Here is a 27,723-nt window from a genome sequence, read left to right on the forward strand (position 1 = left end):
CCGTACAAAAGAAGGAGGCTGCAAGGGAGTGGGACGGAGGGGGCAAGAGAGGTCAGTGCGAAGCCCGGGGCTGGGGAACGCCGCTAGTCCTCCTCCCTCCCTCGGTCTTCTGGCTTCTCCAACTTCTCCCGGCGCAGCTCTGCGGGCGGGAGGCGGGATCTCCCGGCCTTGGGTGGGCCTGGCGATCGGCTCGCAGCCTCTGCCGCCCCCTCCTGGGGGAGGCGGCACAAGGGCGCTCCCAGGTGGGTGGGCCGAGGGCCTGGGGGCGAGGGCAGGGACGCCCACCCCTCGCAGGGTCCGGGCTCCAGAGACCCCAGAGCGCGCGCGAGAGACGGGTGCCCGCAGCGGCTCACCTCCGTGCCCTTCGCGGCGCAAACGGGAAACCGAGGCCGAGAGGGGCAAGGACTCGCCCAGGGTCGCGCGGCGGGGGTGGGGTGGGGGCGGGGAGCCGGGGTGGGGGGGCCCGGCCGCCGCCGGCCGAGCGTCCCCCCGCAGGCGAGCGCCCTGCCCGGCCCCTCCTCGGAGCGGCTGCTGCCGCCGCCCGGGGTAATCTCGGCTGGGCGCTGGGGGCCGGGGGCCGGGGCGGGGGCGGAGGCGGCCCGGGGAGGCCCGAGGGGCAGGGAATGCCCTCCGGGGGCGCCGCGTGGGGTGGGGCCGCCCGGCCCTGCAACTCGAGCCGCTGCCCCGGGTTAAAAATACCCCCGGCCCTGCCCTCCCCGCACCCCTCCCCCTCCCCCGCAGTGCCCTTCCGTCTGGGCGCCGGCGGCCCCTCCCGGGGGACAACTCCGCCTTTTACTAATTTGTCCTCTCGCGGAGCTGGCCGCCGAGGGAGGGGCGGGGAGACGCCGCTAGAGAGATAGTCGCAGAAGGTGGCGGGGAGGTAAGGGAGAGCGGAGAGGAAGCGGGGGTCGGAGCCCGGGAGGGGAAGGAGAAGGAGGAGGAGGGAGGGGGAGAGGAGGGCGGTAGGAGCAGCGGGAGGAGGGCGGGGAGGAGCGCTCTTCCTGGTTGGGCCCTGCCCTGAGCCGCCACCCGGGAAGGCAGCCGCGGGGACCGCTGCGATCCCCCAAACACTGCTCCCCCAGGTAAGGAGCTGCATGGCCGGGCCGGGATTCCCCGACCCTTGGCCACTGCTGCCTGCCGAGGGGCTGCCCCTACCCCGGGGCCTTCTGCGTGCCTAGGACAGGGGCGGGGGCTGGGGAAAGCCGCACAGCCCGGGCCACCGGCCCAGCCTGCGCTCATCACTGTCTCCAGGGTCTGGGCTGGGGGAAGGCCAGAGGGGAAGGGGTCCAGCAGCCCTGGGCACCCAGCCTGCCTCAGGGGTCTGGGGACGGGGTCCCTGGCTGCCCGAGGTTCTCAGCCTCCAAGCCAGGGAAAGGGGCCAGCGCCTAGGAGCTTGGCTGTTTGGGGAAGGGGTTACCGTGTTATTATCTCCAGGCTCTGCCCTGCCCCACCTGGCTGGCTGGCCACAGCACTGCAGGCCCAGGACAATGGGAGTCTGGGAAGGGAGAGGTGGTAGCCTTGTGGGGGGGAGTAGGGAGGTGGTGGCCAGCATACCTAGGGGCAGAGAAGCCCCTCTCCTGGATGCTGGGAGCATAGAGAGGTGGGGAAACCCCAGGTTTGGAAAGGAAGGGTGGGCGGCGGGCCACAGGCAGGAGCCCCAGTTCTAGCCCTGGGAAGGCCTGGGTTCTGAGCAGGGTGGTCTGTCCTGCAGGATGGCCGAGGAAATCATCACCCCGGTGTACTGCACGGGGGTGTCTGCACAAGTGCAGAAGCAGCGGGCCAAGGAGCTGGGCCTTGGCCGCCATGAAAATGCCATCAAGTACATGGGCCAGGATTATGAGCAGCTGCGGGCTCACTGTCTGCAGAGTGGGGTCCTCTTTCGTGATGAGGCCTTCCCCCCGGTGCCCCAGAGCCTGGGCTACAAGGACCTGGGCCTCAACTCCTCCAAAACCTATGGCATCAAGTGGAAGCGTCCCACGGTGAGAGGGACCACCACCCTGGGTGGGACTCAGTTTACCCCCATCCTGGGTGAGGAGTGGGAACAGGACTCCAGGTCCTTGGTGGGGAGTGGGGTCTGGGGTGGCTGGGTTCCAGTGTCTAGGAGGGCTGGCCCAGAGACAGGACTCTGGGTCTCTTGCAGGAGCTGCTCTCAAACCCCCAGTTCATTGTGGATGGAGCCACACGCACAGACATCTGCCAGGGAGCACTGGGTAGGCCGGGGGTGGGGGGGGGTGGGGGGGGGTGGTTCTGGGTGTTTTTTCCATAATAGTTCCCCATGCCTGCTCCTTCCAGCTCTGCCCTAACCCCTCCCTCCTGCAAGCTCAGACAGGCTCTGGCTATCAGTGCTGGGCTGGTTTGCCTAGATTCCTGGGTCTCTTCTGTAAGTCGAGGGACCCGGCACCCAGGGAATCCCAGTTTCTCCCCAGCATGGGCCCTCGTGCATCACTGGGAGCAGATTGGCAGAGCAGGTCTGATGTGGATCCCTCCCATCCCAGGGGACTGTTGGCTCCTGGCTGCCATTGCCTCCCTCACCCTTAATGACACGCTTCTGCATCGAGTGGTTCCACATGGCCAAAGCTTCCAGAATGGCTATGCCGGCATCTTTCATTTCCAGGTGAGGAGCCCCGAATCCACCGGGGACCAGGGCGTGGGGGAAGGAGGGGTAGCAGGCACCCGAGGAGGTGAGGACCGGTGACGCACAGCAGTCTGCAGTTAGGTGGCTTAAGCCCACACCCTGTGGGGGCCAGTCCTTCCTCTAGAAAGAATTTGACCTCCTGATACTATCTCAGATCTGTCATGTGTGAAACGATTGGGCAGGGCAGGTATTTCAGCTGGCAGTTTCCCTGTGCGTCTCACAGGGAGAAAGTGCTGGGAGGGATAGAGAGATCTCTGTGTCATATCCTGTGGGACAAAGCCTTTTCCGCCACAGGGCCTCAGTTTCCCCATCTGAAAAATAAATAACGTTCCACGGGGAGAAACGGAACAGCACATGTGGCCGTCCCACCCAAGACGTAAATGTCTGCACCCACCCACCCCCACCTCCTCTTGTGACTTTGGCAGTCTCCAGCCTCTGACAGAGCCCTGCAGAAAAGAAAGACAGGATTTAAGTCTGTTTAAACCAGTTATTCCTTTTTTGCACACAGGACCCATTTTTCAAGTGACACTAAGGAATTCTCAGTCAGCTGATGGTGGGAGACACACACCTCCGGGAGTCCTGGATTAGACCCTCTGGCCCTGGTGGCCCCAGCCCTGCCCTCAGGACTCCTGGGTGCCCTCCCCTTACACCTAGTCAGGGAGTCCCTTACCCTATTCCGAGCAGACCAGCCTACAGGACCCACGGTGCCATCCATCTACTTAGGCCAAGTGCTGCACCTGCTCCCCTAGCTGGTATGCAGGGGTGTGGCCTCGCTGCCCCTTCCTCCGCCCCCTTCCCTCACTCCTCTAATCGGCTCCTCCTCAACCTCTTGATTGGCCCGTTCAACACTCCCCCCCCTACAACCCTCACTACTGGGGTCCACCTCCTCTCTTTGTCCCATTGTTCTGCCCTCCTTCCCGCCTCCCTAGCCCTTGGCCGCTTCTGCCCCAGGGTCCTGACTCCTCTGGGCCCTGGGAAACCCGTCTCTCTGGCCATCCCTGAAGCAAACTCATGATTGCGGGGAACGTCATCCATCTTGTGGTCTAGACGCCACATGTTTGATCTACACTTAATTTACACGTTCACCCCCGCCCCCCATACACACACACACACACACACACACACATACACATACACGTCCGGACCTAGCTTGGGGAGAGGAGAGATAGGGGGCTGGTTCCATGGAAGCCAGGTCCCCAGGGCTTTCCAACCTCTCCATACCTGACAAAGCACCTTGGTCTGTTTCAAAAATATCAGTAGCGCTGCCCTAAAAGCTTTACCTTTGTGATCGCGTTTAGTGTTCCCTTGAGGACGGCCCTGCCGTTCCCTTTAAAAAAAATTATTATTTTTTTTAGTGTTTATTTATTTTTGACAGAGAGAGACAGAGCATGAGCGGGGAGGGGCAAAGAGAGAGGGAGACACAGAATCCAAAGCAGGCTCCAGGCTCCCAGCTGTCGGCACAGAGCCCGACGCGGGCTCGGACTCACAGACCGGGAGATCATGACCAGAGCCCAAGTCGGACGCTCAACCGACGGAGCCACCCAGGCGCCCCCCTGCTGTTCCCTTTTATGGATAGGGAAACTGAGGCTCAGAGAGAATAACTTGTTCAGGATCCTGGATCTAGAGACGGTCAGGTCTCTAGTAAATGGCAGAGTTGAGACTTGAGCCGCGGCCTGGGAGATCCCAAAGCAGGTGTTCACTGTGCTCTCCCCTCCTCCAGCTGTGGCAGTTTGGGGAATGGGTAGATGTGGTTGTGGATGACCTACTGCCCATCAAGGACGGGAAGCTGGTGTTTGTGCACTCCGCCCAAGGCAATGAGTTCTGGAGCGCCCTGCTCGAGAAGGCCTATGCCAAGTGAGTGGGGGCCCGGGGCAGGGCTCCAGGCACCCCTGGGATCTAGGGTCTCGTTTGATGTCAGAGTGCTGACCTGGGGCTGCCCGCAGGGTGAATGGCAGCTACGAGGCCCTCTCCGGGGGCAGCACTTCGGAGGGCTTTGAGGACTTCACAGGCGGAGTCACCGAGTGGTATGAGCTGCGCAAGGCACCCAGCGACCTCTACCAGATCATCCTCAAGGCGCTCGAGCGAGGTTCCCTCCTGGGCTGCTCCATCGACGTGAGTGCACCCAGCCCTGCCCCTCGCGCCCCGACCTGTGACCAGTCTCCTCTTGCAGCCCGGCCTCATCCCTTGTCCCGGGCTTGGCTCCAGACCCTGTCCTTCACCCCACACCGTCTCTGGATGCTCCCCCGGCCTTATCCATCCCTCCGGTCCCATCTGCCTCCGTTGTGTCTGGCGTCATCCCTGCCCCCCAAACCTCAGACCCCAGCTTGCCTTCCCGCCCTCCCGCTGCTTGTTCCTGTCATCTAATGCCGTGCCCATCCGCCGTCCAGCTCACCAGCCTCCGACTTCAGCTCTTTCCTAGCCTCCGCTCCCGCCCAGCCTCCTTCACCCTCTTCGCTGCTGTTCTGTTCCCACGACTCACCTTTGATCTCAGCCTCCCCCCCCTACATCACTGCATCCTCGACTCTAACCCCGTTCCCACCTTCCACTTTTCCCCAGTCCCGGCCGCCTCTAGCCTGTCCTCACCCCCTCCTCCACCTCACTGCATCCCTCCTCGCGAGGGCCTTGGGGGCCTGGGGGAGCTACGTGCAACTACGTGTGTGGACACGCATGTTTGCACGGAGTCCGGTCAGCTCTGGCCAAAGCAGTGTCAGTGGGCTGCCCGGGTCCCCTACCGGCGGTAGTGTTGACGGAGTGCCCAGACGGCCCCTCTTCTAGGGGCACCGTGTGAGGGGCTATTAGGCGGAGTCAGGGTCCCCGCCTGCCACTCCCAATAGCTGTCGTACGTGCGTGGGGAACGTTCAAGACCCGTGAGTGTTTGGCACTCACCTCCTGACTGGGGATGGGGACGCCGGCCTGGTCCCCGGAACCTGGCCCCTGACCACAGCACGTGTGTCTCTACAGATCTCCAGTGTCCTGGACATGGAGGCCATCACCTTCAAGAAGCTGGTGAAGGGCCACGCCTACTCTGTGACGGGGGCCAAGCAGGTACCACCGCACGTGGGGGCTGTCCCTGCAGGGTGGTTCCTGCCCCCTTGCTTGCCTTTGCCTGTCTGGCCTGTGACCAGGGCTGTGGGAGGGGCTGGCTCTTCCTCTGACCTCCTGCAGCATCTTATTTGTCTCTTGGGGCCACTCGTCCCGAGATGTTTATCTTACCCTGCCCTGATTTTCTGTAGTCTTGTGCGTAGCTGCCTCCCTCCATGGTAAGTTCCTAGAGAAAGGGCTGTACTTTCCCTGGCGTGGTGCTGGGTACCGAGCGGGGCTCCTGAGGGTGAGGTGGCGGGCAGGGGTGTTTAAGGTGCGTGCCAGAAGCAGGTGCTGACGGGAGCTCTGGGGCACAGGTGAACTACCAGGGCCAGATGGTGAGCCTGATCCGGATGCGGAATCCCTGGGGCGAGGTGGAGTGGACGGGAGCCTGGAGCGACGGGTGAGGGGCAGAGGACGCTGGCCGGGGAGGCTGGGGAAGGCTGGTCAGTGCCACTGGCATTTCTGCTGGGGCTCTGCTCGGGATTGAACGGGGGGGTGGGGGGGGGGGGTGGGGAGGGGTGGCATCTCCGTGTTACCGGGTCTGGGGGGCTGTCCCGACAAAGCTCAGGCCCAACCGGCCACCGCACCCAGCCCGTGAGCATCCTCAGAGCTGGCCATGACAAGACAACCCCTGGGATGGGATCTCGGGCTTGACCATGCGGAGGTCTTCTGACCTGGGCTGAGGGCACAGGCCCCAGGAACAGAGGCCGGCGGGTCAGTTCCCACCAGCCCCTGGCAGCACGCTTCTCCCCGCCAGCTCCTCGGAGTGGAACAACGTGGACCCTTACGAGCGGGAGCAGCTCCGGATCAAGATGGAGGATGGAGAGTTCTGGTGAGCGCCCCCCCCCCCCCTTAGTCTGGTCCCTCTCGGGGCCTGGCGCCCCAGCTCCCAAGCTGCACGAAGTCCGCATGTGCCTCCTCCCTGGGTGCCCTGACTGGGGACCATGGCTCATCCCTGCACCGTGACCCCAGGATGTCCTTCCGAGACTTCTTGCGTGAGTTCTCCCGCCTGGAGATCTGCAACCTGACGCCCGACGCGCTCAAGAGCCGGTCCATCCGCAAATGGAACACCACGCTCTACGAGGGCACCTGGCGGCGGGGGAGCACCGCGGGGGGCTGCCGGAACTACCCAGGTGATCTGACCTCGCGGCCAGCAGGGCGCACAGGGGCAGGGAGCACGGGGTGGCCGTCGGGCCCTGCTGCCTCCCGGCTCGAGGGCCTCGCCCCCCGCAGGTCCCCTGGCTGGGCCTCAGTTTCCTCGTTTGTAAGATAGCATGGTTGTGCTGACCTCTGGGATTTGCTTTGAGACCTACAGTGTTGAATGTACTTGTAAATTCTGAAGAGCCGTGCCGGATTCACCATCCTAGGGCCTGAGCCCAGGGAGTTAACAAGTGGAGAAGACTCTGTGGCCATCCAGCCACTTTTCTGTCACTCCTCATTCTGGAACCTTCTCTCCTGGCCCACTGTCTTCCTCCCTGGGCCTCCATCACCTTTGCCTGGGCTTCTGAATCTATGTGGGTGACTTGGTCCACGGCCTGGCCTCTCTATTCTTCCCCATCTTGACCTGCAGTGGCCTTTTTTCTTCCACCTTAGTTCAGCCACCCCCTGAGACACCCGGGAGCCCAGCCACACCTTCCGGTCTGACCTCTGCCTTCACCCGTTCAGTTCCCTTATCCTGTAGCCCTCAGCGGCGTCTTACTATCTGGTCCATTAAAGCCACTGTTGTGGTGTCCTTTGTCTCCCGTCTTGTCTTCTCATCAGGTTAGCGTCGTTGTTGTAATCTTGTCCCTGCAAACATTCTGGCTCCTGCCTTGTGGCTCCCTCTGCTCCTCCCCCGCCTCCCCCGGCACAACCAGCGTCCTAACTGAGCCCCCTTCATCAGCTTCAGGACCACCGAGTGTGGCTGCAGAGAAAATCACACACCCGGGGCTGCACCTGCCCTGTGAATTCACGGCCACAAATCCCAGATGACCACCTTTCGTGGTCCCCAACAAGTCCACTGCTGATTAGTAACGTTCCCGTGCCCTCAAACTGGCCTCCGTGGTTCCTCCCATCTGTGGACTCGGCCTTGTACTTCACTGGAAGATAGCTGTCTTCACGCAGGGCACCTCCTGGATTCGCCCCGCCTGTCTCAGCCTGTGCCTGTCATTACTGCCTTCCCGACTGTGACAGTGGCAGAACTGTCCATGCTCATGGGGACCACGCCCAGCCCTGCTCTCGCTCGTGTTCTCCCATGTGTCTGGAAGCCTTTGGCTCCTTCATCCTTCACTTCTTGCTCCTGGGTCATTATGGAGAATCTCCTGGCTTAGAGCAATCCTCTTTTTGACCCCACTTTCCTACCCATTTCTGGGCTCCCCTTCGAGGCAAAAATGTCCAGCTTGCCACCCTCCTGCGTTTCCTTTCCCACTCCCAGCTCACGTTGTAACCCACGCCCGTCCAGCTTCCGTCCTCACCACGCTACTGTCACTGCTGGTTTGAAGGCCACCGGAGCCTTTGTCTGTGCCAAACCCACCTCCGCTCTGTTCTCATGTCCCGCGTTCTCCACCTTCCCAGCATGGCTCACAGCCCCGTTTTGGTCTTCTTCTCCCTCATGGGGATCCAATTTCAGCTTTTCCTCAACTAGAAGACCACCGTTCCCTGCATCATTTAGTGCGAAACCTGTCCTTTCCTCGCTGTCCTGGAGTGACAGCCGTGTCCTGTAGCTCCCGTGTATGTGTGGCTCAGTTTCCGGGCTCACCATTCCATCCCTCGGTCTGTCCCTCCAGCTGATAGCACGTTGGTTTCATTGCTACAGATTTATAGCTTTTGGGCAGGGTGAATGCCTTCAAGAGTCTCTTAGCTATTCTCGCCCTTTGTTTCCCTGTGTGAATTTTAGAATCAGCTAACCAGGTCGTTCAAAGAACCCTTTTTGAGACTTTAATTTGAATTGCCCTGAATCTATAGATCGATTTGGGGAGAAAGGACATCTTTCTGGTTTTGAGTCTTCTTATCTAAGAATGTGGTATATCTCTTTCTTTATTTTGGTCTTCAATGTCTCTCAATAACGTTTTATAATTTCTATTTAAAGGTTTTGAGATGTATTACTAGATATTGTATCATTTTGTTGCTATTATATTAATAATATTAAAAAATATAATGTTTATTTTTTGAGAGAGAGAGAGAGAGAGAAAGAGAGAGAGTGGGGGAGGGGCAGAGAAAGCGGGAGACACAGAATCCGAAGCAGGCTCCAGGCTCCCACCTGTCAGCACAGAGTTTGACACGGGGCTTGAACCCACGAACCGTGAGATCATGAACTGAAGTCAGACACTTAACCAACTGAGCCACCCAGGCACCCCAGTGTTTATTTATTTTTGAGAGAGAGAGAGAGAGAGAGAGAGAGCACAAGCAGGTGAGGGGCAGAGCGAGAGGGAGACACAGAATCCAAAGCAGGCTCCAGGCTCTGAGCTGTCAGCACAGAGCCCAACGTGGGTCAGCACAAGCAGGTGAGGGGCAGCTGTCAGCACAGGTGACAGCACAAGCAGGTGAGGGGCAGCTGTCAGCACAAGCAGGTGAGGGGCAGAGCGAGAGGGAGACACAGAATCCAAAGCAGGCTCCAGGCTCTGAGCTGTCAGCACAGAGCCCAACGTGGGGCTCGAACCCATGAGCTGTGAGATCATGACCTGAGCTGAAGTTGGATGCTTAACCTTAGGAGCCTAGTCACCTAGGCGCCCCAGTATGTCTTTTTAAAATTACATCTCCCATGTAATAGTGGCTGATAAACAGTAACATGCAGTTGACCTTTTAAATGTATTTTGTATCCAGCAAACTTGTTAAACTATAATTAATTTTACTGATTTATCTATAGATCCTTTTTGATTTTCTAATTGCAAATAATGATAAATTTGTTCGTTTCCAATTCTTGTAACTCGCACACTCCCATTTTACTGAGCCAGCCAGGCGCCCCCTCCCCCCACCCCCACCCCTACCCCTACCCCTTAGCCCTTTCACAAAGGACAACTTTTTACTACTGGATGTTTACTACAGATTTTATCCCTAAAGTTTTTTCTGTTCTAGTTTTTTTTGTAGATGCCTTTATCATATTAATGGGGTTTAATGTTATTAAATGCTTTTAGGTGTATTTATTATTATAATATGCTTCTTACCTCGTAAAACGGTAAATTACGTTAATCACTTTTCTAATATTAAATCAACCTTACGTTCCCGAGTGAAAAAACAACAACGCGGTCATGACATAGTTTTTTCAACTGTAGTTTTACATCCAAGTTCACAAATGAGATTGGCCCGTAATTTTCCTTTCTCATACTGACCTTGTCTAGTTTTGGTACGGGTGCTATATTTGGCTCAGAAGGTGAACTGGGAAGTGTTCTTCTTCTATTTTCTGGAAGAGTTGCATAAGATGGGATGATTTGTTGCTTAAATGTTTGGTAGACTTGATCTTTAAAGCTGTTAGCCCTGCTCTGTTCTCGGCGTGAAAATCAACATTTTGATACTGATCTTTAATGGTTATAGGATTATTCAGGTCCTTTATTTCTTCTTGAGCCTATTTTGACCAAGTTGTGTTTTCTAGGAGTTTATTTATCCTTTGCCTCTGTTTTCAAAATTATTAGCATAAAGGTATTAATATATTCTGATACCTCTTCTGTAATGACGTCCTCTCATTTATAGTATTATTTATTTGCACTTCCCTTTTTTTTTTAATATATTTTTTTAACGTTTATTTTTGAGAGAGGCAGAGAGACAGAATGCAAGCAGGGTAGGGGACAGAGAGAGAGGGAGAGACAGAATCTGAAGCAGGCACCAGGCTCTGAGCTGTCAGCATAGAGTCTGATGGGGGGCTTGAACTCACGGACTGCGAGATCATGACCTGAGCCTGAGTCGGTCGCTTAACCGACTGAGCCACCCAGGCGCCCCTGCACTTTCTTTCATCTTTATTAATTCTGTGAGAGGTTTGTTGGTATTATGCTTAAAGAAATGACTTTTGCCTGTTGATCTTTGTATAGTATTATTTTCTTTTTTTTATGTTTATTTATTTTGGTGGGGGGTGATTGCGATCAGGGAAGGGGCAGAGAGTGAGGGAGAGAGAGAATCCCAAGCAGGCTCTGCCCTGTCAGCATAGAGCCTGATGCGCGGCTGGAACTCAGGAACCTGTGAGATCAGGACCTGAGCTGAAATCAAGGGTCAAACACTTAATGGGCTGAGCTACCCAGGTGCCCCTATAGTATCATTTTCATATGACTTTGTTTGTTGGCAAACACTAATCTACATTTTTTTTTTTATCTCTAGATTTGCCTCTTCTAGACTTTTCTTATAAATGGGATCATACAAGATGTGTGGCCTTTTGTGCTTCTTTCTTTATTGTAATGTTTTCAAAATCTGTCCATCTTGTAATGTGTGTCAGGACTTGATTTCAATTTTAGGGCTGAATAATATTCCACGATTTGGAGATACCCCATTTTATTTATTCATTCATCAGTTGACGGACATTTAGATTGTTTCTAGTTTTGGGGTATTATGAGTAGGAATGCTGTGAACATTCATATACCTGTATTTGTGTGAGCAAAAGTTCTCTTGGGTCTCTAAGTAGAAGCAAAATTGTTGGGATCCATGGTAACTCCCATGTTTAACTTTCTGAGGAACTACCAACTGTTTTCCAAAGTGACAGCACCATTTTACGTTCCCACTAGCAATGTGTGAGTTCCAACTTCTCCGCATCCTTGTCAACACTTGCTGTTGTCCATGGTTTTTAGCCATCCTGGTGGGTATGAAATGGTATCTCATTGATGATGTGTGTTTCCCTAATGACGAATGATGTTGATAAGAATATCTTTTTATGTAATTATTGGGCACTTACATATATATTTCAGAGTTTCTATTCCAGTAGTTTGCCCATTTTTAGATTGGGTTGTCTTTTTTTTTTTTCTTTTAAATTCATTTTGAGAGAGAGAAAGAGAGCAAGAAAGAGAGATTACGGGGTAGGGGCAGAGAGACAGGGAGAGAGAGAGGATCCCAAGCAGGCTCTGTGCTGTCAGGGCAGAACACTTAACCGACTGAGCCACCAGGCACACCAAGTTGTGTTTTTTATACATTCTGGATATGACTTTATGAGATTGATGATTTGCGTATAATTTCTTCCATTCTGTGGATGTCTTCATTTTCTTGATAATGTCCTTTGAAGCATGGAAATTTTTAACGGTGATGATGCCCAATTTTCAATTTTTTCTTTTGTTGCTCATGGTTTTGGTGTCATATCTGAGAATCTATTGTCAAACCCAAGACCATGAAGATTTATCCTTGTGTTTTCTTCTGAGAGTGTTAGTGTTAGCTCTCATATTTAGATTGTTCATCCATTTCAAGTTAATTTTTATATAGGCATACCTCAGAGATAAATACTGTGGGTTCATTTCCACACCACCGCAGTAAAGTAAATACCACAATAAAGTGAGTTAAGTGAATATTTTGGTTTCCCAGTGCATATATTATGTGTATGCTATACTGTATTCTATTAAGTGTGCAGTAGCATTATAACGTCTTAAAAAAATTGTATACATCCTTGATTTAAAAATACTTTATTGGTGGGGTGCCGATGCAAAGCTCAAACCCACAAAGCCATGAGATCATGATCTGAGCTGAAACCAAGAGTTGGATGCTTAACTGACTGAGCCACCCAGGCGCCCCTAAATCACAAATGTTCTTAATGGCATCTAGAATGGCGAATCCTTTCCAGAAGGTTTTCAGTTAATTTTGCCAGGATCCATTGGAGGAATCATTATCTTCCTCACAAGATGTATTTGTTTTTTTCTTTTTTACGAATTTTTCAATGTTTATTATTGAGAGACAGAGAGACACAGCGTGAGCAGGGGAGGGGTAGAGAGAGGGGGAGACATAGAATCTGAAGTAGGCTCCAGGCTCTGAGCTGTCAGCACAGAGCCTGACGCGGGGCTCGAACTCACAAACTGTGAGGTCATGACCTGGGCTGAAGTCGGTCACTTAACCAACTGAGCCACCCAGGCGCCCCAAGATGTATTTCTTAAGTGGTAAGACTTGAAAGTTGCAAGTATTCCTTGATCCAGGGGATGCAGGGCGTGTGCTAGTTAACAGGCATGAAAACAACATTAATCTTGTTCTATGTCTCCATCGGAGCTCTTGGGTTACCAGGTGCATTGTCAGTGAGCAGGTCATATTTTGAAAGGAATCTTTTTCTAAGCAGTGGGTCTCAACGGTGGTCTTAAAATGCCCAGTAAACCATGTTGTAAACAGGTGTGCTGTTGTGTAGGCTTTGTTGTTCCCTAAAGAGCACAGGCAGAGTAGATTTGGCAAAATTCTAAATAGCCCTGGGATTTTTGGAATGGTAAATGAGCATTGCCTTCAACCTAAAGTTACCAGCTACACTAGCCCCTGATTAGCGAGAGTCAGCCTGTCCTTTGAAGCTTTGAAACCAGGCATTGGGTTCTCTCTAGCGATGAAAGTTCTGGACGGCATCTTCTGATACAAGGCTGCTTCGTCTACATTGAAACTCTGCTGTTTAGGGCAGCCGCCTTCCCTAATTACCTTAGCGAGCTCTTTTGGTAATTTGCTGCAGCTTCTGCACAGGACTTGCTGCTTCCCCCTGCACTTTCTTGTTACGGAGTTGGCTTCTTTCCTGAAACTTCACGACCCGGCCTCTGCTACCTTCACACGTTAATTCTGCAGCTTCCTCACCTCACGCGGCCTTCATGGAATTGGAGACAATGAGGGCTTTGCACTGGATTAGGCTTTTGCTTCGGGAATGTTGGGGCTGGTGTGATCTTTCATCCAGACCACTAAAACTTTTCCATATCAGCAGTAAAGCTGTCTCACTTTCTTATCATGTGTGTTCACTGGAGTAACGTTTTCAGTTTCCTTCAAGATTTTTTTTCCTTTGCACTCACAGCTTGCAGTTTGATGCGAGAGGCCTAGGCTTCTGCTTATCTTGACTTTTGATAAGCCTCATCATTTCTAGCTTTTGATTTGAAAGTGAAAGACAGGACTCTTTCATTGTGACACTCAGAGACCTTTGTAGGGTTATTAATTGGCCTCGTTCCAAGATTTTTGTATCTCCAGGAATAGGGAGGCTCCAGAAGAAGGAGAAGGATGGGGGAATGGCTGGCTGGTGGGTGGAACAGTCAGAATGCACACAGCAGTTTTCTAAGTTTGCTGTCTTACGTGGGTGTGATTTTTGGTGCCCCCAGACAAGCACAGCAGCGATGTAAAAGATCACTGGTGTGAGATAGGTGCCCAACTTCATTCTTTTGCATGTGGAAATTCATTGTTTCAGTATCATCAGTTGAAAAGACTATTCTTTCCCCATCGAATGGTCTTGGCACCCATGTCAAAAATCAGTTGGCCATTGATGTCTGGGTTTATTTTTGGACTCTCAGTTCTTTTAGTCTGTATGTCTATTTTTATGCGAGTACCACAGTGTTGTAATTACTGTAGCTTTGCAGTAAGGTTTGAAATCAGAAAGTGCGAGTCTTCCAACTTTTGGGTTTTTTTCATAATCTTTTGGCTTCTGGGACCCTTATAATTCCATATGAATCTGAGGATATGCTTTCCACCTCTGTGAAAAGGCTGCTGGAATTTTAATAAAGATGGCATTGAATCTGCAGATCACTTCAGGTAATGTTGACATCATAATACTACTAAGTTTTCCGATCCATGAACATGGGATGTCTTTTTTCATGTCTTTTTTTTTTTTTATTTTTTTCATGTCTTTTTTTATTTTTTATTTTTTCATGTCTTTAATTTCTTTCAGCAACATTTTGCAGTTTTCAGTGTTCAGTCTTTCAGCTCTTTATTAAATTTATACCTAGATATTTTATTTTTTTGGATACTATTGTAAAGGAATTGTTTCCGTAATTTACTTTTTCAGTTGTTCATTGCTGGTATTTGGAAAAACAACTGATTTTTGTGTCTTGGTCTTGTAACCTGCAACTTTGCTGTATTTGTGACTAGTTCTAGTAACTTTTTTGTGGACTCTGTGTTTTTCTACATACAGGATCATGTCGTTTGCAGTTAGAGATAGTTTTCTTTTTCCTTTCCAACTTGAATACCTTTTTTCTTTTCCTTGACTAATTCATCTAGCTAGAACTTCCCATACAGTGGTTGTTTAGCAACGATGTAAGCAAGCATCTTGTTCCTGATCTTAGGGTGAAAGCTTCAGTCTTTCGGCACTGAGTATGATATTAGCTGGTTTTTCCGTAAACACTCTTTGTCATATTGAGGACATTCCCTTTTATTCTTAGTTTTCTGAATGTTTTTATCATGAATATGTGTTGGACTTTGTGAAATGCCTTTCTGCATCAATTAAGATGATCATGGGGTACCTGAGTGGCTTAGTTGGTTAAGCTCTTGATTTAGGCTCAGGTCATGATCTCACAATTTGTGGGTTCAAGCCCTGCTTCGGGTTTGGTGTGGACAGTGAGGAACCTGCTTGGGATTCTCTTAATCCCTCTCTCTGCCTCACCCCTGCGCGTGCTCTCTCTCTCTCTCTCAAAATAAATAAACTTTAAAATATATTAAAAAAAAACAAACATGATCATGTAGGTTTTTCCCCTTTGTTCTATTAATGTGGCTTATTACATTGATTGACTTTATGTTGAACTATCCTTCATTCCTGGGATAAATCCTATTTTGTTGCATCTTGTCCTTTTAATATACTGTTGGATTTGATTTGCTAGTATTTTGTTGAGGATTTTTATGTTGATATCGTCCTGTAATTTTCTCGTGATGTCTTTATTTGGTGGGCTTTGGTATCAAGATAATGTTGGCTTCATAGAATGAGTTAGCTTGTCAAAAAGAAATGATAATGTAAATGAGAAATCAGGGGTGCCTGGGTGGCTCAGTCGGTTGGGTGGCCGACTTTGGCTCATGCTTTGTGGGTTTGAGCCCTGCATCAGGCTCTGTGCTGACAGCTCAGAGCCTGGGGCCTGCTTCAGATTCTGTGCCTCCCTCTCTCCCTGCCCCTCCCCTGCTCATGCTCTCTCTCTCTCTCTCTCTCTCTCTCTCTCTCAAAAACTAAATAAACATATAAAAAATGCAAAAATATGAGAAATCACACAGAATGGTAATTAAAACAGTACGTACCTATGTTAGAAAAGAAAGATCTCAAATCAACAACCTGATCTTCTACCTTAAGAATGTAGTAAAGGGTCAAACTAAACCCAAAGCAAACAGAAGAATGGAAATAATAAAGATTAAAGTACACATAAATGAAACAGAGAATGGAGAAACAATGGAGAAAATCAACGAGACCAACAGTCAGTCCTTAGAAGAGCTCAGCAAAATTGTAAAATCTTTAACCAAAGTAAACAAGAAAAAAAGAAGACTCGGATTACTCAAATCAGGACTTAAAGAGAGACCATCATTATCAAACCAACAAAAATAAATGGATTATAAGGAAGTACTGTGAACAACTGTGTGCCAACCAATGAGCTAACCTAGGTGAAACGGACAAATTCCTGGAAAGAAACAAGACCAACTTAAGAAAAAGAAAAAATCTGGATAGACCTGTAACAATTAAGAGTGAATTAATAACCAAACGTCCCAGTTATAACCTGCTAGTTACCGTTTTATTGTTGGTTTCTAACTTGATTTCCTTGTAGTCAGAAAACACGGTCTGATGAGATCGCAGCTTTGAAATCAACAGAAGCTGGTGCCGCGGCCCAGCACGTGTTCACATGTTCTCAGAAGACTGGTTCACGCTTTTGTGTGTGTGTCTTATATGCCAAGCGCTCCCCTAAATATTTTAAGTATGATAACTTGTTTAACTTTCACACTGACCCTGTGAGGCTGGCACTATTATGATTCCTGTTTTACAGGTAAAGAAAGTGAGGCACTGATAAGTGGCGGAGCTGGGATTTGAACAGAGGCATCGCAGCCCTACAGTCTGTTCTCTCGAACAATCCGAGTGGCACGCAATTCTGAGTGTTAGGGGGAATGTTTTATAATTGCCCGTCAGATCACACTTAATATTTGGTCGGCTTAGTCTGTCAGTTACTGGAAGAGGGAAGATAAAGTCATACACCATCCTGATGTTTTTGCTAGTTCCTCCCTTTATATCTGTTATTTTGCTTTACGGATTTTGCGTTATGACATTAGCTGCATCAAGCTTAGACTTGTTGTAAGTTCCTAGTGAGTCAGACCTGTTTTGTTGTTGTTATTTAATGGCTGCCTTCTCCGGGTGTAATTCTTTAACTTTCTAGTCCCTCTCAGTCGCTGTCACTATAGCTGTTCCAATTTTCTTTCCGCTAGTATTTTTGTGGTATATTTTGTTATACTGTTTGACGTCTAATCTTTCTATAGCTCAGCGTTTTGGTGGTTATCTCTTGTAAACAGCACGCCACTGGCTTTTTGATCATCCGGTTTGAAACATTTTGCCCTTGGATTGGAAAGTTTAGTCCATTGACATTCATGGTGATTGCTGATGACTTTGTATTTATTTCAGCAGACTTCCTGTGCGTTTTCTGTTTGTCCCTCCTGCTATGCCTTATTTTGGATTGAGTTCTCTTCCTTTTCTCTCGACTAGTTTTCCCGTCTCTGGGTTTGGAGGACCGAGGTGTTTGCTCCGTATCATTATTCGATACAGCCCATATTCACTGGCTCACCCATAGAAGAATAGTGTTTATTGCTCACCATTTCCACAACTTTTATCTGAGCTCATTTTCCCATCTGCCTAAAACATAAGCCTTCGTATTCCTCCTTCTCCTTCCCCTCCACCTCCTTCCCCCTCTTCGCCTTCTATAAACTTTCTCCACTCTTCTGAAAATACCTCTGCAGCGTGCTCGTTCTTGACAATTCTCTGAACACAAAATTCTGGATTGCATTCCTTTTAGCCCATCGGAGGTACCGTTACTCTTCACTCTGCTTCTCTGGTTGCTCTGTGAGCCGAGACTCTGTCTCCCACGCCTTCTGTGATGCTTTGTCTTTTCTGTTTTAAGATTGTTCATCTTTGAGGGGCACCTGGGTGGCTCAGTAGGTTAAGCGTCCGACTTCGGCTCAGGTCATGATCTCACGGTTCTTGGGTTCGAGCCCTGCGTCGGGCTCCATGCTGACAGCTCAGAGCCTGAAGTCTGCTTTGGATTCTGTGTCTCCTTCTCTCTCTGCCCCTCCCCTGCACACGTTCTGTCTGACTCTGTCTCTCAAAAATAAATAAATGTAAAAAAAAAAAAATTTTTTTGTTTAAAAAGATTGTTCATCTTTGATATTCCGTAATTTCACCAAGGTGTATTGAGGTGTGGATTTCTTTTTATTCTGCTTTGGATTCACTGGGCTCCCTGGGCCTGCAGGTTGATGTATTTCAACAGTTCTAGAAAATTCTTAGCCATGGTCTTTTAGAATAACAGCTCCTTCTTAGACTCTTCATTTTTTCCTTTTAGAATTCTAATCAAACGTAAGCTGGAACTCCTTGCTCAATCATCTAGTCTCTTTATCATTGCTCAAATTTGCCATCTCCTAATTTCCTTGCATTGCCTTCTGCTTCTGGGTAGTTCCTTCCGATCCATTCTCATTTCACGAGTGGTCTTTTTTGCTGTGTCAAATCTGGTGGTTAATCCTTCTAACAAGTACTTACTTTTATTAAAAAAATTAATGTGTAGAAGTTCCAGTGGCTCGTTTTCAAATCTGTTTATTCTTGCTCATATTCCCAAGCTTTTCATTTATTTCTTTAAATATAATAAACCCAGTCTTTTATATTCTGGCATCTGATTATTTCAATATTTTAAGTCTCAGAGGGTTGGTGTTTTGGTCCATTGTGGCTGCTGGTTCTCATTTACTCATGCCTTCTTTCCTTGTGAGATTTTTGTCTCCTTTGGCCTAGAAGTTCATCTGTGGGAGTTCTTTGAGTCCTTGGGTGAAGTTAGGTTCTTCTGGTATTTCTATCAGTCACCTGGGATGACTCTTTGAATCCCAGGACACTTTTAAAAATAAATTATCTCCTGAAGGTTTCCTTGACTTCATAGGCAAAACGAATTGAAACTGGGGGCGCGTGGGTGGCTCAGTCGGTTAAGCGTCCAACTTCAGCTCAGGTCATGATGTTCTGGCTCGCGAGTTCGAGCCCCGCGTTGGGCTGTGTGCTGACGACTTGAAACCTGGAGCCTGCTTTGGATTCTGTGTCTCCCTCGCTCTCTGCTCCTCCCCTACTCACGCTCTGTGTCTCCTTCAAAACTAAATAAACATTTTTGAAAGATTTAAAAAAGGGGCGCCTGGGTGGCTCAGTCGGTTAAGCATCCGACTTCAGCTCAGGTCATGATCCCACACAGTTCGTGGGTTCGAGCCCCGCATCGGGCTCTGTGATGATAGCTCAGAGCCTGGAAGCCTGCTTTGGATTCTGTGTGTCTCTCTCTGCCCCTCTCCCACTTGTGCTCTGTCTGTCTGTCTCTCTCTCAAAAATAAACGTTAAAATTTTTTTTTTAATTAAAGAAAAGAAGGAACAAATTGAAACTGCAAGATCACGTGAAGGCCTGTGGTTATAAATTCTTGGGGAGAATTTTTTTTTTTTCCTTCCTCCCAGTGGGGTTTATTTTTCTTTCCTACGTACGCTGTTGGCATTCCTCATAGGGGTCCCAGTTTTATTGCAAAGATCTCCTGCTAGATTTTGTCTCCTGTCCCTGTACCCAGGGCTCAGGGTCTCCAGGAGTCTGCGGGAGTCCTTCAGCATTATTTACCTCGCGGGGCTCCTAGTGGCCATGTTTTAAAAAAGGCTTTATTGAGTTATCACTCACATACGGTCCAGTTCACCAACTTGAAGTGGCAAATTCAGTGTGGTTTCCATATATTCACAAAGTTGTGCGTCTATCAGCACATCAATTCTAGAGCATTTTTATTACCCCAAAAGAAACCGTCCACCCTACAGCTGTCACTCCTGACCCCTCCGCCTCACTCCCAGGTAACCGCCAGCCTCCTGTCTGCGTCTGTGGATCTGCCTGTTCGTATGCTTACCTGTGTTAGAGCCCATATCGGTACTCTCTTTGTGTTGCCGAATAATATTCCATTGTTTGGTTATACCACGTTTTCAAAAATCCATTTCTCCGCTGATGGACGGTTTGGGTCACTTCTACCATTCGGGTATTACAAATAATGCCACTGTGAACATTTACATCCACGTTTTCGTGTGGATGTACGTTTTCGTACATCGCAGTTTTGAGTATCCTTGCAGGGTCATAGGATAATTCTGTGTGTAACCATTTAAGGAACTGCCAGACTGTTTTCCGAAGCGGCGGCCCTGTGTTACATTCCCACCAGCAGTGTGTGAAGTTCTGATTTCTCCACATTCCCGGCTAACACTTGATATCTGTCATTTTGGTTAATGTCAACTTGTGGGGGGGGGGGGAGAGGGAGGGGACTGCTGTGGCTTATTAGTGCCTCTAAAAAGCAGCTTTGCTTACTGTGTCCAGCACCTGGTTGTTTTAGGGGGTCGTGGGCAACTGAGTCACCAGACTGCCAGAGGCGCAAGTCTCTGTCACCCTTTGCAGCCGTGTGGCCTCCTATCAGACCCTGCCTTCTCTTTTTCTCTCCTAAGTCATCGTCCACACAGCAGCTCCAGCTACCTTTGCAAATCCGAATCCGTTCATGCCGCTCCTGGTGCAAGCCTGTTGGGGCGTGGGGAGGGCCTTTTGCCCTTTGATTCAAACCACCCTCCTCACTGCCCACCCGGCTCCCACCAACCTTTGCCACTGTCCGCATTTCCCGTGCTGGCCGGAGCTGGATGCTGCATTAGACACCGGCTGTCTCCTCGTGTGGGTCCTTGTTTCTCCCTCCTGCTTCCCAGTGTCTTCCCAGGGCTTCTCCTTCAGATCTCACTCAAATGTCACCTCCTCAAAGATGCCTTCCCTGACCAGCTCCCAGTCTTTGTAATTGTTCTGATAAGTGCCCCGACTTGCTCAGACTTGGCCTCCCCTCCTGGAATGTGAGCTCACGAGGGCAGGGACTGCGTGTGCCCCCCGCTGCCCGTCTGTCACACGGCGGACACTTAGTAATAATACCTGTTGGACGAATGAACGAAGGGACACGTGGGGGAGGGGAAGCCCGGAGGCGGGGACCACTCTGCTCTGCGCCTCCCCTGACCCCTCCCGCCAACCCACCTCCTACAGCCACCTTCTGGGTCAATCCCCAGTTCAAGATCCGACTGGAGGAGACGGATGACGCGGACGACGACTACTACGGGGGTCGAGAATCAGGCTGCAGCTTCGTGCTAGCCCTCATGCAGAAGCACCGCCGCCGTGAGCGCCGCTTTGGCCGCGACATGGAGACCATCGGCTTCGCCGTCTACGAGGTGAGCCGATCACACGATCACGCCGAACCGGTGTCGAGAGCCGGCCTCCCGGTGCACTGTGGGCGAGCCCCACCAGGGGGCGCCAGAGGACACCGCCGCCACAGTCCTGAGGCAGGTGGCCCTGGCCACTGTCCCCCGGAGGCGCCTGCCGTGGCCGCTCTTGGGCCGAGGGTTCTGGCTTAGCTGACGACTGTGACGTAGCTTCTGGGGGACAGACTTTGGCTCAGCCTCAGAAAGAAGTGGCCAAGTGGGCGGCCCTGGAGGAGTAGTGAGCTCCCTGTTTTAGTATATAAGCAGAGACTGGCCTGGGAGGGCCCTGCTTCACTCACTGTGTCCAACACAGAAACTTCTGGACCTTCCTGGCAGGGCAAGAGAACCGCTACAGTCTCGGCCCAGGCCCGGAGCTCCCGACAGCAAACTGGTGGGGACTCTGATGTCCCTGGGCTGTAGGACATTGCAGTTGGCCGCTCTGGGGGCTGTGCTGGGTCCGACTCAGAGCCAAGGCCCAGGGTGTTCCAGGGGTGAAGAGGACCTTGCCCGGGGCCCTTTCCTGAGGTCCTGAGGTGCCTCTCTGGCGTGAAGACAGGTCTGGGCGGCCAGTGGCCCCGAGCCCTGCCTCCCGGTCTCCTCAGGTCCCGTGATTCTTAAGAACTCAGGGCCTCTGTCCAGCACACGCTGTGCCTGTAGGCCAAGCACACATCTCTAACTTTTTCCATCTCTCTGGCAGGTTCCTCCGGAGGTAGGTGACATCTGACACCTGGATTTACATACCCCTGAACACACAAGGCCTGTTGGTGCCCAGAGGGGAGCAAGATGGCAGCAAGCCCACACGTAGAGAGTTAAGAAGTCACCTCGTTTTACTGTTCGCGAACGGTCTTCCCACCCCCGCCCAGAGGGGGCAGATGTTGCTGTCCCAGGGGGTCTGACTTGGGGGATGCTCTGGGTAACAATAGCGGGAATGTTATTTCGCCGGAGTCCTGGTGTTCACGTTCACCTCCAGAGTATGTCCTCACCTCCGCCCTGTGCGGTAGGCAGCGTTGTCCCCTCCGTCTTGCGGACGGGGAAACTGAGACAAGATGATCTGGCGGGGCCGAGACCAGCCTGCCAGCCGCTCGGCTGGGCCCCGGGGCCTGCGGCCCGGGTGTGCGGGCAGCTCCCCGAGGGCGGGCTGAGCGGCCGGCTGCAGCCCCCACCCCCTCCTCCCCTCCCGCCAGCTGGTGGGCCAGCCGGCCGTGCACCTGAAGCGCGACTTCTTCCTGGCCAACTCGTCGCGGGCGCGCTCAGAGCAGTTCATCAACTTGCGGGAGGTCAGCACCCGCTTCCGCTTGCCGCCCGGGGAGTACGTGGTGGTGCCCTCCACCTTCGAGCCCAACAAGGAGGGCGACTTCGTGCTACGCTTCTTCTCGGAGAAGAAGGCCGGGACCGAGTGAGTAGAAGGCCCCTCCCCGGTGCCCGCTCCCCGGCCCCCGGGCCCCCCTGCACCCCCACCCTGACTGGCCCCTCTGTCCTTCCACCTCTGCAGGGAGCTGGACGACCAGATCCAGGCCAATCTCCCTGATGAGGTACGCGCCCTGCCCACCGCCCCCCCACCGCCCAGGTGCCTTTCTCCTCTGCCTCACCCCTTCACCCTGGGCGTATCACGGGGACCTGGGTGTCCTGGCTCCTGGGAGCCCCCCCGGCAGAAGCCTTAGGGGTAACACCAATCCCTCATCTGCCCAGCACTTTACGGTTTTGCAGAGGGCTTGGTGATAATAGTGATGCGAGGTCCCTGAGCTCTCGCTGGTCTCTGCCAGCTCTGTGCTGAGCTCTTTACCTGGTCACCCCGTTGCCTCCACAACAACCCTGTCCGGGTGAGGCCACCGTCTCCCCTTTCAGCGAGAAAGTCAAGTTCGGGGAGGTTAAGGAACTTGCCCAAAGCCTCCCCCGCCGTCACGGAGCTGAACTGCACTCTCCTCAGGCCGCAGAGCCCCGGGCAGGGGGAGAGCGATTCCCACTTTACTGGTGACAAGAGGGAGGCTCAGAGACACGAGGAGGCAGGCGTGTGGTGATGAGTGGTCCCGGCCTCGCCCCGGCAGCTGCCCATGCGGGGGCCTGGCCGGAGCGCCCCTCACCCGCTCTCCCCCTTCTCCATCTAGCAAGTGCTCTCAGAAGAGGAGATTGATGAGAACTTCAAGGCCCTCTTTAGGCAGCTGGCAGGGGAGGTAGGCAGGGTGTGGTGGAGCGGAGGGCGGGGAGGGGGGCGCAGGGGCGCAGCGTTTCTCCAGGGCGGGTGCCTCCTCCCTCTTCCCCCAGGACATGGAGATCAGCGTCAAGGAACTGCGGACCATCCTCAACAGGATCATCAGCAAACGTGAGTGTCCCAGGACAGCAGCTCTCCACCCTGTAGTCGGCACCCCCCCACCCTCCAGACTCCAGAATCGAGGCTTCTGCTCTCCCACTGAGGCCAACCCAAGCCCTTGGTCTTCATGGGCAGGGGAAGCCCCCACTGCCTTTCTGAGCCCTGCTCACCCCCATTTTCCTCCCAAACTCCTTGCACCATCTTGCCGGACCCCGTTCTCCATGCCCAAGTGCCGTGACCTGGTGTCGTTAGAAGCCGAGCTGGTGACAGCACCGTAGGAGCAAGGAACAGGCCTCCCCTTCCTCTGGAAGATACGCCCCAGGGCCAGGCCGAGGGGCTGCCTGCAGAACGGGGCTGGCTTCACTCCCCCACGTGCGCAGCTCTAGGCAGCCCCGCCCCCCAACCTTCCCTTTGCCCCTGCCTCTGACCTCCATCCATGCTGTTCCCTCAGCCCAGACCCCTCTCCTCTTGTCCCCCTTCGGGGCCTGCGGCCAACCTCACCCCCGCCCTGGCCGCCTTGGCCTCACGTTTCTACTGCATTTCTCCCACTTTGGTGTAGCACTGATCTCCTTTCATTCTTGGTTCTTCGCGGTGTAGACACCGGCTCGGTTGCTAAAGTACTTGACCCTGTGCCGATAAAAGTGACCTGACGCACCCACTCTGCTGGGCTTTGCACACCAGGTGCCAGGAATCCAACTTCCCTGGTCCCCATCCCACCCAGTGCCCCGGGGGCAGGCCCCGGAAGCCTGCTGCTTGAGGTGTTGGAACCGATTTTCTTGCAGACAAGGACCTGCGGACAAAGGGCTTCAGCCTGGAGTCGTGCCGCAGCATGGTGAACCTCATGGACGTATCTTTTGCTTTCGTTTCGTGAGGCTGCTTTGGTGTGGGGGACGTGGTGGGGAAGGATGCCCTGTGACCTTTCCCGGAACGGTGCAGAGAAAGGGACAAAGGTCTGTGGAGTGTAGAGGGACCAGTCCTTTTCCCAGGCCATTTCTCCATGATTGGGGGGGGGGGGGGGGGCAAGGGGGAGGGGCAATTGAGGCACAGGCTTTATGTTGAGTGAGAGGTAGAGGAGGGCCTGGGTCCTTGAGTCACCTTAAGGCTGGTGCTGTTGGCACCCCTCCTTGTCCAACCCACCTGGCCCTGTGGGCGCCTGCCCTTCCCGCTCCCCTCGTCTTGCTGTCAGTCTCCCCTTCTCCCCATTGTTCCCTCACCCTGTGCGGGTTTAAGCTTCCTAACGGTAGCCCCCCAGCGGGACGGCAACGGGAAGCTGGGCCTGGTGGAGTTCAACATCCTGTGGAACCGCATCCGGAATTACCTGGTAGGTGGTCCCTCCCTCCCGTGCGGCCTCCGTCCCAGGAGGGGTCTGCTGCGGGCTCCCAGACGGGCTGCGTGGTCTAGGCCCTCCGCCCTGGGTCTGCCGCTCCAGACCCCAGCCCCCGGCCCACCTTTCGGGTCTTTGCCCTCCACCCGCAGCAGCCCCCCACCCAGGGGTGGGCCGGAAGGGCTGGGTGCCTCCCTCGGCCTGGCCTTCACCCTCTGTTCCCCACTCTAGTCCATCTTCCGGAAGTTTGACTTGGACAAGTCGGGCAGCATGAGTGCCTACGAGATGCGGATGGCCATCGAGTCTGCGGGTAAGGCCTGTCCCCAGGCAGACGGCCCCAGGCTGATTGCCTGTCGGCGGCTACCCAGAGTGGCGGCCCGCGGCACCGGCCCTGTCCCCGGGGTGGAGATGGTGATGGTGTGGCGGTAACGGCCATCTCCTGCCTTCTTACTGAATTACTGAGCTAAGTGCTTTATCAGTGCTTCCCTGTGTCCTCACTGTGGCCTAACGGGGATAAGGCCGTTACTGTCTCCATCGCGCCCGGAGAAAAGCACGATTGGGGACAGTGACCAGCCTGCGGCCACACAGCCAGGGAGAGGTGGAGCTGGGGTCCAGAGCCTCCAGTGAGAGAGGTGCGGGCCTCATCTTCACAGTCCCGTGTCAGGATGAGGCCAGGACACTCGGCACAAATAGAACTGGACCCCCGGGCCCTCCTTGGCCGCTGATTCCCTGGGGCGGTCTGGGCTCCCGCTCCCTCGGGCTGGCACTTGCTTGCCCAGCACCCCCCGCCCCCTGCCCCCAGCTCCTGGCCCTACTCAGGTGGGGCTCACCCTGCCCAGGCCCCAGCCCCCCTCCCTGGCCCCGCTTCCCTGGCCTTCACGCACTGTCCTGGGCCAGGCTTCAAGCTCAACAAGAAGCTGTATGAACTCATTATCACCCGCTACTCGGAGCCCGACCTGGCCGTGGACTTTGACAACTTCGTGTGCTGCCTGGTGCGGCTGGAGACCATGTTCCGTGAGTGTCTTCATCTGGCTCCTGCCTCTGGTTCTGTCTCCCATAAGTTGATGGGAATGACAGCTACAGATGGGACCTGTGTGCCATGGCGTGTCCCAGAGAGGCGAAGTACCTGGGAACCTGAAGGCCGAGTCGGGAGACTGGGGGTGGGGGGAAGGCAGTAGGGGAGGGGGAGGACAGCAGAGAGAGCTGCTTCCCAGTGTGACAGGTGAGGGCTTGGGGTGCCGTGGGGATGTGGGGGGGAGGGGCAGGCGGCAGGGTGGTCCTGCGTGAATGTCCCACTGATTTCTAATGCCAAAACGTCTTCTTTTGAACGTAGGGTTTTTCAAAACTCTGGACACAGATCTGGACGGGGTGGTGACCTTTGACTTGTTTAAGGTGGGAGCTTCCCTTGGCCGTGGCGGGGGAGGGTATTCGGGTGGTGATGCTTTCTACCCACCTGGGGCAGGAACTTGTGGCCTCAGAACCAGACCCAAAGGGCAGGCCTCTGGAAGGATGGAAGGATGGGATGGGGTGGGGGTGTCTGGGTCTTGGGAAGGGAGGTGGGGGGCATGCTCCTGGAGGTCTTCGTGGGTGCCTGTGCCCTGGTCTCCCAGGGGTAGAGGAGGTAAGAAAGTGCCCCTCCCCAGAGACGGTGGCCCCTGGGCTAGGAGGCTGGACTGGGCGTTTCTGCCGTCCCTGGCTGACCTCTCTCTCTGCCCTCCTCTGCCCGCAGTGGTTACAGCTGACCATGTTTGCATGAGGCAGGGGCTCCGGTCCCCTTGCCGTGCTCCTCTCCCTCGTCTGCCAAGCCATGCCTTCCCGCCATGCCGCACCGGGCCACACCAGCTGCAAGTGCCTTCCTTGGAGCAGGAGGCGGCCTTGTCCTCCTGTCCCCTCACCTCCCAGCTGCCACGGTCCCTCTGCTCTGCGCAGAGCCGTGTGGCCTTCCCTGCCTTCGCCAGTCACGGGCTCAGATGGACTCCCCCCGCCCCTCCCGTCGCCAAACGAGGAAGGCCACTTTTGCTTGTTCCTGCCTCAGGATGAGGCTGCCAGGGGAGCTGACGGCCCCCCGGCCTCCGAGCATCCTGACGTGTCCTCTCCCCTCGCTGCAGCCAGAGGGCACCCACCCAGCCTACCCAGCGGCCTCACCTGCAGACTTTACACCATAACCACTAACTCTGCACCGTCTGCCGTCTAGATGTGCAGAAGCCCTTCCCAGCCGAGGCCTCTTCCTGGGGCTGGGAAAGCCTGTTCTCCCCCGTGCAGAAGCCAGTGCCCCTCACCTCCGTGGCCTGCCCCCCAGCCCTGCCCCACCTGCCAACCAGGAGTCACCTGGACTGAGGGGTGGTCAGGCGCTCCCTCCCTCGCTCCCTCCTTTTTTATATCGGTGATTTTAAAGGGGACTCTTCAGGGACCGGTGTACCAGTAACGGGGGTGCCAGAGGCACCTGGGTGTGGGGTGGGGGTGGGGTCTCGGGTTTCCATGCAGAGAGACCCCAAACAATAAAGGAAAAGGCCCCACATCTGTCTCTGGAGTGTGCTTCTGTCCAAACCTGCTGCCCAGGAAGGCATCAGCAAGCCTTGACCTTCAGGGACAGCCCGGGACCTCACACCACCCCTGCCCGCCCGCTGTCTCCTTCCCCAGTACCCTGGGGGCTCGCACCCCTGCCTGAGTACTGGGTATCTAGGACGTTGGGGGGGGATGGGGCCCCAGCTGCAGGGACAGGGCCAGACTGCTGAGGTCCCATGTGACTCTGCTGGTCCTCTGTGCCCTCCTCACAGCCTGGTCCCTGCCCTCCCTGTATACTCCAGCCTGTGAGGCTCTGGCTGACACCCAGACTCCCGCTGAGCACAAACCTGACCTCCCAGGAAGCTCCCAGCGCACAAGAGCCTCCTTCACCTAGACACCTGCAGCTTATGTAAGCCGCCCCAGCCCCTCTGGGGTCCTGGCTTTTCTTCCCATAGATAAGGGTGGGTTGCAGTGAGGGTGGAAGACGAGACAGAGTGGGGGGTGGGGGTGGGGGGGGCCAGGGGTAAGCCACAAACTAGGATAACTAGGAT

At 53.7% G+C, this 27,723-nt stretch overlaps 1 protein-coding gene across 4 annotated transcripts; it reads left to right on the forward strand.

Moving 5' to 3' along the window:
- Positions 1-27,183, forward strand: CAPN1 (calpain 1). Of its 4 annotated transcripts, none has more exons than XM_042904637.1 (22): positions 1-51; positions 1,712-1,979; positions 2,141-2,210; positions 2,496-2,614; positions 4,356-4,489; positions 4,579-4,747; positions 5,597-5,680; positions 6,034-6,119; positions 6,477-6,551; positions 6,692-6,852; positions 20,824-21,005; positions 21,733-21,744; positions 22,220-22,431; positions 22,528-22,567; positions 23,141-23,206; positions 23,298-23,355; positions 24,126-24,190; positions 24,596-24,664; positions 24,899-24,977; positions 25,565-25,681; positions 26,001-26,059; positions 26,397-27,183. In XM_042904637.1, exons 2-22 carry the CDS (start codon positions 1,713-1,715, stop codon positions 26,421-26,423), a joined length of 2,151 nt encoding a protein of 716 aa, XP_042760571.1. In that variant the 5' UTR covers positions 1-51; position 1,712; the 3' UTR covers positions 26,424-27,183. The 4 variants fall into 4 exon arrangements, with proteins under 4 accessions (XP_042760571.1, XP_042760570.1, XP_042760569.1 ...); XM_042904636.1 differs by lacking the exon at positions 1-51 and adding an exon at positions 162-242; XM_042904635.1 differs by lacking the exon at positions 1-51 and adding an exon at positions 775-880.
- The last annotated feature ends 540 nt before the right edge of the window (positions 27,184-27,723 follow it).

Source organism: Panthera leo, chromosome D1 (genome assembly GCF_018350215.1).
Source record: "Panthera leo isolate Ple1 chromosome D1, P.leo_Ple1_pat1.1, whole genome shotgun sequence".
Lineage (NCBI taxonomy): Eukaryota > Metazoa > Chordata > Mammalia > Carnivora > Felidae > Panthera > Panthera leo.

Excerpts from the sequence above, each read along its gene's own strand:
- CAPN1 (XM_042904637.1), top strand. The coding sequence starts at position 1,713 with ATGGCCGAGGAAATCATCACCCCGGTGTACTGCACGGGGGTGTCTGCA. Across the intron at positions 22,432-22,527 it reads GAGAAGAAGGCCGGGACCGA|GGAGCTGGACGACCAGATCC; the intron begins GTGAGTAGAAGG and ends CCACCTCTGCAG. Across the intron at positions 24,978-25,564 it reads GATGGCCATCGAGTCTGCGG|GCTTCAAGCTCAACAAGAAG; the intron begins GTAAGGCCTGTC and ends GTCCTGGGCCAG.